Source organism: Vidua chalybeata, chromosome 2, assembly GCF_026979565.1.
Source record: "Vidua chalybeata isolate OUT-0048 chromosome 2, bVidCha1 merged haplotype, whole genome shotgun sequence".
Classification (NCBI taxonomy): domain Eukaryota; kingdom Metazoa; phylum Chordata; class Aves; order Passeriformes; family Viduidae; genus Vidua; species Vidua chalybeata.
The window spans coordinates 112,261,552-112,275,364 of NC_071531.1; the positions used below are offsets into that span (position 1 = coordinate 112,261,552).

The following is a 13,813-nucleotide window of genomic DNA, read 5'->3' on the forward strand; positions in this document are numbered from 1 at the left end:
AAATAACGTTGCTGGTCATAGACTGAGGTGTGACAAGTAGATTGTGACAAAAAATGTGTATTTTAAATATTTATTTATGTATTTATTTTTAATATTTTGCCACTCGGGTTTTCTTTCTCATCTGATTTCCCTCTCTTGGGGATGAGAAGGCATCTGCCTGAACCCTGGGGCATCAGACCAGCAAGGGTGGCAGTCACTCTGTGTTCTGTTATTTTTCATGCCACGACAAGCATATTCCTGAAATCAAATGTTAATGCTCCTTGGTAAAAGTTATCATTTCCTGGCAGACATGAGAGAGTACAAGATGTTTAGATCAAGGAGGTGAGCCACTATTACTGAGCAGTATTAAAATTTTCAAAACTCAAGCAGTTGTTAATTATCAGCTCAATTACAATGATGTTGACCCTTCCACTCTAAATTTTCTGATCAATATTTTAAAAATGCCTTTAATTGCAGTGAAGTTGTTGCTGTCTCTCCCTGCACTCTCCCAACCATCCACTGCTTTTTCCTCTGGTGTTTTGCTCACCCTTTCACAAACTCTGAATCTTTAGATCCTCATCTTTAGTTTGAGGCCACAAGGGAGTTCTCAATGAGTTGTCAGCATCCCGCTGTCCTCACCTGCAGGATCAATGTGATGATCATAATGATGATTTCTCTTTCCTTTCCTTTTTGCTGTGAGAAGTGTGATGTTGACATTTCCTTCCTCCTTTTTCTTAGAATCTGTTCGGAACCATTTTTAAAAGTTCTCCAACGCATTTTACGTTATGTGTTTTCTTAGTCAGGAATACAGTCAGGAATTTTGCTTTTAAATGCTTATTCTTTGTCCTTGTTGTTATCCCTAAAAATGTTATTGCTTGAGTATTTTTATTTCAGCCTGGCTTTAAGCTGTATAGAGTAGAAGAAATGTAAAGACTTCTTCTGAAATCTGCTGGTGGAGTCATGAAAGTCAAAACTTTGATACGCTTTCACCACAGGGCATTTAGTTTAAAATTGTCAGCAGTTTCTGGGTTGGTTGGTTGGGGTTTTTTTGCTTGGTGGTTGGTTTTTTTTTGGTTTTTTTTTTTTTTTTTTTTTTTTTTTTTTTTTTTTTTTTTGTTTTTTTGGTTTTTTTTTTGGTTTTTTGGTTTTTTTTTTTTTTTTAATTGGTTGGTTGGTTTCTTTATTTTTGTTAAGGTCAGAAATATCCAGCCAATACACTTGACTTCAAACTCTGACCTGCCTTTCTAAATGAGCAAAGCACTCTCTATTTCTCTTGAAGTTGCTGAAAATTATACCACCCATTTAGTGATTGTTTTATACTTCCTGCTGTAAAAAAAGTGCTATAAAAACTAAAAAGAAAATAGGTTAAAAAATAAACCGAAGTTTATTTGCATAAAATGTTTTTTTTTTCATATGTCTGATTTTTTTTCCTTTTCCTCAATTACAAATCCACATTTCATTAAACTGAAACTCATAGTTTTTAATGTGAAGAGGTGAATATTTCTGCAGAATTCAGGGTGAATTTAAGAAAACCATAATCATTTTTGGCCACTATAGAAAGATTCAATTAACATGAAGTTAGTTTAAAATAAAAGCTGCATTAGTTCTGGGAATCATTTATTCAGGCTGTTAAAACTAAAACTCGTGCATTTTGTTGGTAAATGTTGTGCTTATTCATGGTTAGTCTGAACATAAGGCTGACATTCTGTGTTTTGGTGACAGATAAGAATTTAGGTGACTTAAGAAAATAGAGATTTATATTTAGGCTTAGAATCCTGTACTGTAGAACATGAAATAACTGTGTGATGCTTTTCTCTTTTTTTCTCTCCCCCAGTTACGTCAGCCTCCCGTTAAACGTCTGCGGCTCAGAGGGGATTGGTCAGACACTGGGCCAAGAGCAAGGCCTGAGAGTGAGAGAGAGAGAGATGGTAAAAGCATTTGAAGGGGGGTTGTTGTCTTTGCTCCTGTGTTTTGTTGGGTTTTTGTTTCAGTTTGGGTTCTTATCTTGCTTTGGTTTGGGTTTTATTTTCCAGTTTTTCTGAAGTATTCCCAAAATACATGCTTCAGATTGTCCTTGTTTTAACAATCAGCCAAGCTTTAAGATGGTTTTCTTAGAGTTTAGCACAGAGCTGCTCTTGTAAAAGGATTTTTAAAATTGAAAATATTGAAAATATTCTTACCAGGAAAATTATATTGTTTCATTTACGCTGATGTAAGTAAAGGAGAACTTTTTTTTCATTGTAATTGCTCAGGGACTAACACCAGCACTTATTTTTTTCCCAGTCACACCTCATATGCAATCACAATTACAAATGAAGTGTTCTGTAATGGTTACATTAGGGGACTGGAATTCAAAGCAATAGGGTTCTAATATTATACTTTTCATTTTTATGTCATTTAGTAACACAGGGTGGCTAATTTTTATGCTTATATTTTCATGTTTATAATAATTTTAAAATCTCAATTGCTTGAGATTTTAGTAAAAAAATAATTTCCAAAGCTATGCTTGTGAATCAAAAATTGGGATACCAAAGCGGGGCAGAGCCTTTTTTGTCACTCATCTTAATTTTCAGCTAATAATGTGTTTCTGTTTAAATCTGACAAGCTGTGGGGTTCCATGTATTTGACTCCAGTTCCCTTTAATCTTCCTCCCTTTTCTGCCTACAGTTTCCCTTTCCAGATTTTCTGTGCTGTTGTTCTTTCCCCAGACTAGAATAGCAGTGTCTGGGATTCTGTACCTGACACAGGCAGTAGGAGAAGCTGTTTAGGGAGGGAACGTGAGCCTGCCCTCTTACCTTAGTCTGTCTTTTTGCTCCTCCAGTATTTGGAATTACTGGATTAGAAACACTGGGGGGGTGTGATCCCATCTGCTCCTTTACAATCTGCATGTGGTTCTGTTGCCTGTGGGCTTCTGAAATCTTTTTTTTGAATATGATGATAATATTCCCTCCCTATGGCATCCTTAACCACCTTTAGTCTGTGTTGCAATTCCATTTTTCAAGGTCAGAGCTGCTCTGCTTGAGCTACAGGAGGGGAATGAGGGATCCCAGCAGAGGGTCAGAGACCTGTACTGTGGAAATGGGGATAGACAGGGGCATTGGGAACAGGCTGAAGGAAATGTTTCTTGTGGGAGAAGGGGGGTGAGGTCTCCATTCCTGGAAGAAATGAGGGAGGGGAAAGGAACTTTTTGGTAATCTTGTAGATAAAACTTCAGCACCACTTGTTCTACAGGGGAGCAGAGTCCCAATGTCTCTTTGATGCAGAGGATGTCAGACATGCTGTCAAGGTGGTTTGAAGAAGCCAGTGAAGTTGCACAGAGCAATCGAGGACGAGGAAGATCACGGTCCAGAGGTGATTTCCTTCTTTTCAACAACAGAAATTGTGTTTATAGTGGATGTGCGGGCTTGGAATATCAGCCTTTCCTAGGTGTAAATAAAATTTTAGTGCACTGAAGAACTGAGCACATTTATTTGCCATTGGAATGATAGTGCAAAGGGATCTTTAGAGGCAGAGTAAGTTTACTTTTGAGCTCTTTTTCTTGCTTTTTTTTTCTATTTTTAATCAAAGGTGGGACTAATCGGACTGATGCTCCTGCTACTAATAACATGGCACCTAGTAGAGAATCAGAAACTGCAATGGAAGTGGATGGTTCTGAACAGCTTCCATCATCTTCCTCTTCTACCATGTCAGCTCAAGCTCCTTCAACATCATCTTCGACAGAAAGTCCCCCTTCAACTTCATTGCTGTCCTCTCCTGATAATGAGCAAAGGCCTTCTTTTGGGGCCTCAACTCAGCCTGTGCTGCATCAGTCTGGTGAGAAGAAATCCATCTTGTCATAATGTTTGTGAAAAATAAGAAACAATTCTCTTTTAGGATATTTTGGGTAATTGATCTCCATTTGTTTTCTTCCTTGCGCATCTTTAATGAGACTTAGGTGTTTTATAGTTACCTAGTGCTGGCAGCTGTGGTTTAAAGAAAGAGTAAAATCATCAACTCTATACCTTTGTCTGAAAAAGAAATTTGCAAGGTGATCACCAGTATTTTGAAGTAGAAATAAAAACTTTTTGTTTATTTTTTTTTGAACTTACTGTTGTCTTCATGGAGTATAGTGACATCTTGCCCTCTTGCACTGGGATTTGGCTGTAGCAGCATCAGTGCAATGAATAGCAGAACCTCTGCCTGTTAAAATCAGGGGAGGTAGGGAATGTCTCCTTCAGGAGGAACCTCCATCCTCAACATTTCAGAGTCAGTATCTATCATATTAAACATAATTGCTTCAAGCTATGGCACTGGAACTTTGTTGGTGTCAAAAAGATAATGCACCAGAGAGAATTTCTGGAATTGTGATGCATTTTCTAGGCTGCATTTTAAGGAATCTGTGCTGACCAGAAAAATATTTTTCTCTGAATCTACTTGAATTTCTAAGCAAAAGTTTGTTCTGCTAGCATGAAGCTGAAGTTATTTCTTAATCCAGCTCTTTCCTAAGAGTTCTTCTTTCTCAGTGTTACTTTGGACTTCAGAATATATTTAGTTTTGAAAGGGGTAGTGATGGTTGGTTGACAGACAATGGATACTTTCTAATTTGCTGTATAATCTTTGATAGATTCTTTGGCTATGTCTAAGCAGGGTGTCAGATTGGCAGCTTAAAATTGTCTACAGGACTCATGCAGGCATAAATGTAGTGCAAGGCATTTGCACACCTAAGAAGCATCCTGTTTCAGAAGCAGTGCAAAAGAGACACTGGAGTGACTGTAGAACAAGTTTTTGGGTAACATGTGTGAGTTCAGGAAGAGGGGAAGCTCCTGGGCAGAGGAGCTGTGAATGAGCAGGCTGCATTGGGAATGTCCATTTTGCAATGTTTATGTACCCTGATAACCCATGGCTCTGCTCAGTTGTGAGATTTTATTTACTCACAGTCTGTAGTCTGTAAATCTATCTGCAAACACTGCCCTCTGCATCAGGATTCCCTGAGCTTGTTCACCTGCACTTAAAGGTGACAGGAGAGGGAAGTGCTAATAGGAGTAGTTTAAATACAGTGGGGCTTAGTAGGAAGTCCAGACAGAAGTGTGTTGTAAGAAGTGGGTGACTGGGGAGGCATTTTGGAAGGTGGAAGAAGGAAAAAAGAGGTTTTCAACCACAGTTTTGTGTAAAGTCATGGCAGATACAAATTTAAATATTGTAGCAGAGTCAGCAAATGAAGGATGTGTTTTCAGGAAATGACATCTTTAGAATCAGAGCAAGAATTCCTAACCCAGGCCTGTAAACAGCTTTCCATAAATCATTTTTACACTCAACATGGGCATTCATGGTAATCCTGTGTTAGAAATCACAATACCTTTGCATAAATACACAGTTCAAATTTATTGTTGGTTTGGTGTTCCAGAAAATGTGTCATGTGGTGAGCATTTGAGCTTCTATATCTGAATTACTTTTTAAAGTATTAAGAGATTAAGTACCTGTTCAAAATAGTCAGCACAGAAATGGTTTAGTGCTGGATCTTGGTTGCACAGACTTCTTTAGCAGAATGTGTATTCTAGAAGTTTAAACATTTAAGTTACAATTAAACAAGAAAATCAGTGCAAAATCTCAGTAGCCTGTTACTGCCAGAGCATTTGAATAATTTTTATATATGTTTACAGTGAGAAAAATTGGTGGAGATTGTCATGCTTGTCACTAAGGAAGAATACAACAAATTTATTTTCTTGCCCTGCTTGGGCCATTTAGCATAAAACTGTATATTAGTTATAAAATGATGATATTTTAAGCCACTAGTAAACATCAGGTACAACAAACAGTGAAATATAACACCTTTTTTTAAAATAAATAAAATTCCAGATACTCATTGGTAGCACTGGGAGGAGATGCAGGGGGCCAGTTGGCTAATTAGTACAAAGCTTAACCCTAATATGTGTTCTGATATAAGGTAACTGCTTTTAAATTTTGAATGGGAATGTGACAATAACTGAGGGGTTTTTATTTATTTCTATTTCTTCACTCCATTTGCTGGCAAAATAAACATTTGCTTAGACATTCTGGAATATATTAAAATGTGTTGTCACTGAGCATATCCAGGATAGCAGCTTTTAAATTTGGTATTGTAGTTCTTTTTACATCTTAAATTTTGGCTGTCTCTTATCTCAGTGGAACTGAATCAGCAGCAAGTACTGAAAACTGCAATTTTAGGCATCATTGAAATTCCCATAAAAGTATTCCCTAGGCTATTTGGAGTTTTCCTTTCCATAAATTGTTTTGGGACATGAAAACAATTCATAGCAAATCTCCTTGATGCTATATTCCTTTTAGGAACTATATTTTTCTTACACCTTATCAACCATAAACTGAGAATATGTTTTTCCCAGAAATGATATTAAACTAAGTACATTAAACCTCATGACCATTCAGTGTTAACTGGTGCTTGTCACTAACTTTCCAATTACTGGATTTTGGTTTTGGGTTTGTTTCTCTTTATAAAAGAAAATTTAAGATTTGTTTGTTTCACTGTGTGGATAAGGGTTACAGAATATTTGTTAAGCTTTTGCCTGGCTGAAAGGCCCCATGCCAATGTAATGCTCTCTACTATTTTAACATTTCAGTGTGATTCAGGCACTGCTAAAGACACAATCTGTGTTATTTAAAGAGGAGCACTTGCCACACAGCACTTGTGTAAGTGGAGGAAATCTGCAAAGAGCATGGAAAGAATAAAAAATTGCTTGGACACCTCATTTTATAACAGTTTGCAAAAGTACTGGGAATGAGGCAATGAACTAAACATGCAAAAATAGTTTAACTGGCAAATGAATAAAGACAAAATGATGAAAACAGTGAAGCCTCTAAAGATGGGACTAAAAGAATAATCTATTAAGAGGATACTACTAAGAATTGCTTATGATCCTATAACTTACTTTGTCTGTAGGACCACTTAACAGTGATTTCAGACTATGAATCCTGAACTGCAGGGAATGTCTGAAATTAAAAATGAGTTCATAGAGAAGTCTATTTTTTGGTTTAGCTGTTGTTCTGCCACCTCCTTCCATAGTTCCAGGTTACTTTTTGCACTGGTTTGGTTTGATCAAAATGTACCTTTTTTTGGAACCATCAGGAAGCTATTACATTCATTTTGAAACCTTACGTGTAGACCACAGTTGCATAGTTTTACACCAAATATTCTCATTTGTTCTGTGTGTTAGGAACATCAAAATGAATACATTTGTTGTGTGCTTTGCTTTGATTTAACCAGGCTGTATCTATTTTCCTTAAATAATAGTTTAATGGTTTCATTGCTGGAGATGGGGAGGGGGCTGTATTGTATGGCACTAATCCTGGACATTTAAGTCCTGTGATTCATGCCTTTAGGAAGAGAAAACCAATTTCAATATTTCTATTTTATGATTTCTGGCTGTTAGTAAGTTTTTTTTTTTTTTTCACTGTAATGACACTTAGTACCTGTTGCTTGTCTCTTTGGTCAGTCCCCCCGCCCCTCCTCTCTGTTGTAGACATTGATTGCTCAATGCTTCTCTCTCCCCTTTCTCTGTCTCCCCTCCCTGTTTGTCAGAGTTAATGGGACCCGAGTTAGCAATAATCCGTAGGGGCCTGCAGCGACTGAGGCTTAAGAAGGCAGAGCAGCAGAGACAGCGAGAGCTGGCTGAGGGTTCTGCACCACAGCCCTCCTCTTCTGAGCAGGCCACCCCTAAGGGCTCCTCACAGGACCCTCAGGCAGCAGGTTGTCACTTGCCAAGGTTTCTCCAGCAGATGATGTAGCTGTAGTTTGTGCTGCTGTTGTTTGCTGAGATGCTTCTCCTCCAGAACAAGGCATTTCCTGCATTTGCTGCTTGTCTGGCCTTGCATGTGGTGGTGTTTATCATCACATGGTCAGGGAAACAGTTGGATGGACAGGTTTATTGATCTAACATGTTTGGGTTGAGTGGCACTATGTGGAAATGGTTTTCTAGGTGCATGGTATCGGGCTTGTGCAATGGTCATTAGAGCAGCTGAGCAAGAAATTGCTGTGTTCTGAGTAGAAGGAGAATTGCACACTGATATTGCATTTTGGTGCTACTTGTATCCAACAGTAACATTTACAACTTGGCTTTGGGTTAGCATGTGTTCTAAATCAGAGTTAACAACTCAGTAAAACAGAGTTTTGGCACTCTTTATGGTTTTACAATAAGTGTAGTGAAAATACTTGTACCTAGCCAAAGTCTCCGGATATGCTCTCCATTTTTTTGAACAGAGCAACTTTTCTTTTCACCATCTTCTTTCTCTCTTGTCTTACTGAAATTAAAAATTATTACAAGAAAGCCTCAAATATGTTTGCAATAACATATTTGAGAAAGTTAAGGCAGAAGCATGCATATGAATGAAGAGGCAAACCCTAAAGCATAAACTTGAAGCAAACTTTGTCGTGGCACCATGTAAAAATGAGTGAGCTGCATGCTGTGTGAGAATTCAGTGTATTTTGTGTTGCAAAGTCATGCCTAGCAGTGTCTCTTCTGTGGATAAATCCTGTGGCAGTTGAGATGTGGCTAAATTGCTTTTAAGGATTGTGTCGCACATTTACAGCTGTCTTGCCATGGTTCAGTCTGTTCCTTAATCTGGAGCCCTACAGAGCAATTTGATGTAACAGTGGCTGATGCTCTAGTCACAATATGCAGTTACTGAATTTTGAATAACTTTCTACACTAGAAAATACTGCAGTGAGGTTTTAGAGTGTTTTGGAAACCAGTACATCCTGGGAGGGTGTGTGCCTGTCTGGGGATGGCAACCCAGGGTGCCTGTTAACTGTAGGAGGAGAGCAGGACAGCAGTGGCAGTGGTGGCCTTGTAGGGGACTGCTATTTCCTGCCAGGACAAGGGAAAAAAAAAAAAAAACCACCAACCAAAATCCATCAATTTTGGTGGTGGTTTTTTTTGGTTGGTTTTTTTTTTTTTTTTTTTTTTTTTTCCCCCAGCAAACTGAACATCAGAATTTATTTATAAGTATTGATAGAAGAAAAATTGTAACACAGACAATAAATCTTGATCTTGCATTTCCTTTTCAGAACGCCTTCATTTTTAATTCTTTTTTGCTAAATTGCTTCCTACTGAATTGAAGTAGGGAATAAAGCTTGTTTGCAGCCATGTCTGGAGGTTTATCTGTGGAGATTTTACTACCTCTGAAGGGTGTGTTGGTCTGGGTTTCACTTGATACATCTCTCCCATCTCTTCCTTAGTGCTCCTTCAAGAATGCAGTGTAATTTTTTTACTCCCCGTTGCCTGTGGTGTTCCTACAGCACACTGTAGGATCCATAGTGCCACAAATGGAAAGGTTTAAGCTGAGTAATTGCTTTGACTGGGAGGCAGAGGGTCTTGTACATAGTTTGGACCACCCCCAACACTGCCTCATGGAGTTTTTTGAGTTCTCAAATGCTTAAAACTTTAAGGGAACTATTGGAAATGTCCAGTCCTTTTGTTTGGGATCACCAGGAGCCACATACACAGCCTTGGAGGAAACTAATATTCAAATATTTATCTCTTTCTGCATGTAGTGACAATGAATTTGCAAATTTAACCATTTTACTTACTAAATAATTGCTTTGAAAGACAGATTTACTCAGTGCTATGGAAACATTTATTTCTGGGGAGACAAAAGGGGAACCATTTTTCTTGCTGACCTCCAGCTCATTAGGATGTAACTTCTTGAGGTCTGATCTGGTGGGTGGAATTGTTGCCTTCAGCAGTATAGGCAGTGGAAGTTATAAAAGGAGAAATTTAAATTTGAAAATATTTAATATGTTTGGTCAATTAGTTCTAGAGAAATTTGTTAAAAGATTACATTGTCTTTTCCTTTCTATTTCATGTGTAAAAATAATATATTCCTGTTGTTCTTCGTCATCTTCTTTCATTGCATTCCTCCTTCCCCTGCTCTGGGAGGGAACAAATGAAGATCATTTCTTTTATCTGGGGATCACCTTTGCATTTTTTATTTCCTTCATAAGATTTCTGCACTCTGGGCATGGAGAGATTCTCTGTACTTGCTCATTTCTTTTTTTGAAAGTTACTTTGTTTTGTTTTCCTTTTGTTATTTTTGCAAGTTGCTTATTCAAAATCTATTTGTTTGGAAAACCAGAGCTGTACATTTTTGTGGTCTCTTGCTTCTCCATAGACACAGTTGTTTTCTAATCCTGTGCTTAGATGGCTGTTCAGAAACATGGTAGGAGAAAAATTAGTAGCTCTGAGTTGTTTGGAGTCTTTTAAAAGTAATAAATTCCTATACAGAGACAATGTCAATTTTTTTTTTCCCTGAAATGCTGTCTTTGCTGCCCTGTCATGAGGCAGGTATTCCATTTTCAGGCACATACTAGTTGTAAATTTTCAAACAAAAAAATTACACTGCAAAATGTGCCTGCAAGTTCTCAGTCCCTGCTCTGATAAAATCTGTATAATTTTATATTGCAGTTGCAATTTTGGAGGGAATTCAGGGTGATACTAAGGCCACTTCTTCTGATTTGTACTTCAGTATTAATCCTTATCTTTGCAGGCACAGAAGAAAAATATCCCAGCCATGTAAGAAATTACAAGTAGAAAATGTCAAGAGCTGAAAGCTTTTACAGGATTAATAGAAAATTAGACTGTATGGTAGTTATTCTGTTTCCCTGATACATGAGGATTTGTAAGATCAATCTGTAGTAGTTAACCTTCACTATTTAGAAAAATATGGTCAAAAGTTTATATTTTTGAATGTGAAAGGGAGAGGAATAATGATTCACTATTTGACTCTTGAGACAAAAGGTCTCAGATGACAGAGATTTTGTTTTAGTGGATACCCCTCTTAAGTATTGTCTAAATTGGAATTTGGCTGAATTTTAGAAGCAGTGTGTGCTGCATGGATCAGGTCTATTTTGTCTTCAAGCCTTTGCTTAGGTATTGAATAGATTCAAATTTTTTTGGTAGCCACTTTGGTTAATTAGGGAAACTATGGTAAATATTTCAGTTTAGTTTGGATTTTTATTTATTGTATGTTTTCTCCCTCAAAGCCTAGTTTTCACTTGCATTTTTGTGGCATTTCATAACATTTAGATCCTGTACAGTATTTAAACAACTGCATTTATGTGCTATATGCAAACAACAAAGAAAGTAAACCTTTTTAACCTGTTGTTATTGCTGCTATACCACATATGCATCACCATTACTACATCACTTCTCATTCTGAGAATTTTAAGGAGATGGAATTCAACAGAATTCCAGAAGAGAACATGAACCAGCTGATCATGAAGTGAAAAAGAAAAAACCTATTATAGATTAAGGGTTCCTGCTGTGGTCATTGTACCTAATCTTACCTACAAAAACATGAATCAATATTAGCCTTTTTTTTTCTTGAGGGAAAAAAGATTGCTTTAGACTGCATTTGCTGTGGAATGCAGATATATACATGTGCATGCTGGCATATTGCAGAACCTGTGCTGCAAGTTGGCTTTTTTTTTAAACTTTTGGTTGCTCTATACTGTCAATCTTTAAAGCAGAGCAAACTGGTCCTTCATTTCTGCCTTAAAGCTTTTGGAGAAGAATGAGGGAATGGCAGCAGTTTTTAGCATTAGATTCTTTACTAACACACAGATGTAGAAATTTTATTTGAAGACGTAGAAATAATATTTGAAGTGCACAATATGTGAGAGCTTATTCACTGTGGAAAGCAGTTATTCATAGTTATTAAATCAAGTATTTAATTTCTTAGATTCCTCTACATGTATCAAGTTTAGGACTTTTAAAACAGTTCTCACTGCTTTAGACCTCGCCCTGAAGCTGGTGATGCAAGGAAGATTTTTTTTTTTTTTTTTGACCAAAACTAAGGTGGCATGCTAATATTTTGGTGAAGTCAGGTGCTGATTGCCCAAACTAGAGGAAGATCCTTCAGCATATAACTGACCTTAAAATTATCTTCTATTTTCTGTTTGAGGTTTCCCAAATTTATGAATCTCCAGTTCCCTCTTTAAGTGGTGCTCCAGTTTAGAATGTACTGGTGACATTACAACTAGTGGTGAACTGCATTGGGATGCAGACCCAGCCTGTGAAGGCTCAGGTAAGAGTTTGGATTTTTGTTTGTTTTTTTAACTATATGGCACAGTTTTGGTAATATTTTTTTTCAAAAGCTTTATAAGAAATTATGAAAGTATATTTTTCAGATTTTTTTACAAAACAAAGCCATATATTAAAAAAAGAGGCATTTACCTGAACTTCTCTAGGCTGGTTTCATGGTCATGCTGATTCCCCTGCCTGAGGTGGGGGTTCCAGACTGCAGAGCCACTTCAGGGGGTGCTGGTGATCTGTGGCTTCAGGGGACTTGGAAAAGGAAGCAAGGAGGTTTCAAATTGCTACAAACAACTCTATTCTTAACCATGCTAATTGAGGTATTTAGGATGTTTCCTGTGTGTTGGTTAAATATACATTTATTAAAGTGAAATTCATTCACAATGTTGTATGGAGACTTGGATGCAACAGTGAGATGTGGGAGGTTTAAGCCTCCATTGCCATGGACTTCTACCTAGAAACCTTTTCATTTTTACTCACTGTGGTTGAATGGCAAAACATACCTACTTTTTTACTTACTGCTGTAAAGTGTGAGGTCTCAATAAAATTAGAAGTGCTGGTAAGGGTAGTAGATGTAATTTCTTAATGTTTCTAATTAATATATGTTAGTTCAGTCTTCTGATCATACAGGTCTGAATTACAGAGTTGACGAGGTGAGCTTTTCCAGCCAAGTGAAATATTTGGCAGCACAAAACACCTTTCAAGCAAGGGCATGTGAGCTTTTGGAAAGGATTGGAGTGCAGGAGCAGAGCATGGCTGGGATCACTGTCATGCATTAGGTTTCTCAGCTTGCAGTCCAGGACCTGCCCTCCCTTTAGCACTTCTGATACAAGTTAATCCCAGCCATGGACTTTGTGAGTCCAAGATCAAAGAGGCACAAATTCCTTGAAAGGAATTTGAAAGAGGCACAGATTCCTGTGCCAAGTCAGATGGAACACAAGGAGATCATCTCATGATGTGGAGCATCTGTACACCAGCTTTTTGCTCTGACTTACCTTCTAAAAAGTGGCTTATTAGTCCATTGAAAAAACTCCCCTGTAAATCCTTCTCTTCTGATTTAGATATTATATATAAAGCACACTTCACTTTTGAAAAGTAAAATATATTAATGCTACAAATCTTCTACTTAATATCTACGTGCCATAAATCTAGATGATAAATTCTGTGGTCTGACTTATGTGTGCTTGGTGCAAGGCATGGGCATGGTTGAGCAAGGAAGACAAACCAGAACCAATTTAATGTTCCTCAGTTACAGAAATAAGCTGTGCATGCCCAGTTCCCAAAACAAAGCAGCCTCCAGAACACACTGCCTCAGACTTTCCTGGTCTCTCTCCTTTGCTCCTCCTCCCCTTCCCTGCACCTGGATATCAGTGTGGCAAAGGAGCACACTGCCAGGCTTTCACCAATGGCTGGGAGTGAATGACTGCTTGAGAATATAAGTATTTAAAGCAGCTTGGTCAATTTAGCAGGTTTTATGGCTGTACTGCAAAATAATTCTCACTGGTGATTCTGGCTCAAAGCTGGAAGGGAGCTTCCTGTAGGAGAGAGTATTATTGCATCACTTTCCTCATATAGGATGTACATTTGTGTTAAAATTCACTTAGCATGCTGTGATGTTGGCAGGCTGTGACTCAGTTTGTAATACAGGATATGAAATCCTTTTCGTTTAGGATGAATTTGTTCATAATAGATGATTATCAAGTGGAACCAAGATAAGATACTCTAGCCAATATCATTGGAATACTGCATTAATTTATGTACGTTAATCTATT

At 37.6% G+C, this 13,813-nt stretch overlaps 1 protein-coding gene across 4 annotated transcripts in view; it reads left to right on the forward strand.

The window, feature by feature from the left end:
- DCAF6 (DDB1 and CUL4 associated factor 6) overlaps nt 1-13,813 on the forward strand; it is a 75,937-nt gene that overhangs the window by 32,168 nt on the left and 29,956 nt on the right. For 3 of the 4 annotated variants that reach the window (XM_053934084.1, XM_053934085.1, XM_053934087.1), the window contains exons 8-10: nt 1,814-1,907; nt 3,211-3,330; nt 3,547-3,792. In XM_053934084.1, coding sequence (XP_053790059.1) covers nt 1,814-1,907; nt 3,211-3,330; nt 3,547-3,792 — 460 coding nt within the window. Of the gene's footprint in view, nt 1-1,813; nt 1,908-3,210; nt 3,331-3,546; nt 3,793-7,531; nt 7,700-13,813 lie in introns of all 4 variants that reach the window. The other variant, XM_053934088.1, reaches the window with a different exon arrangement.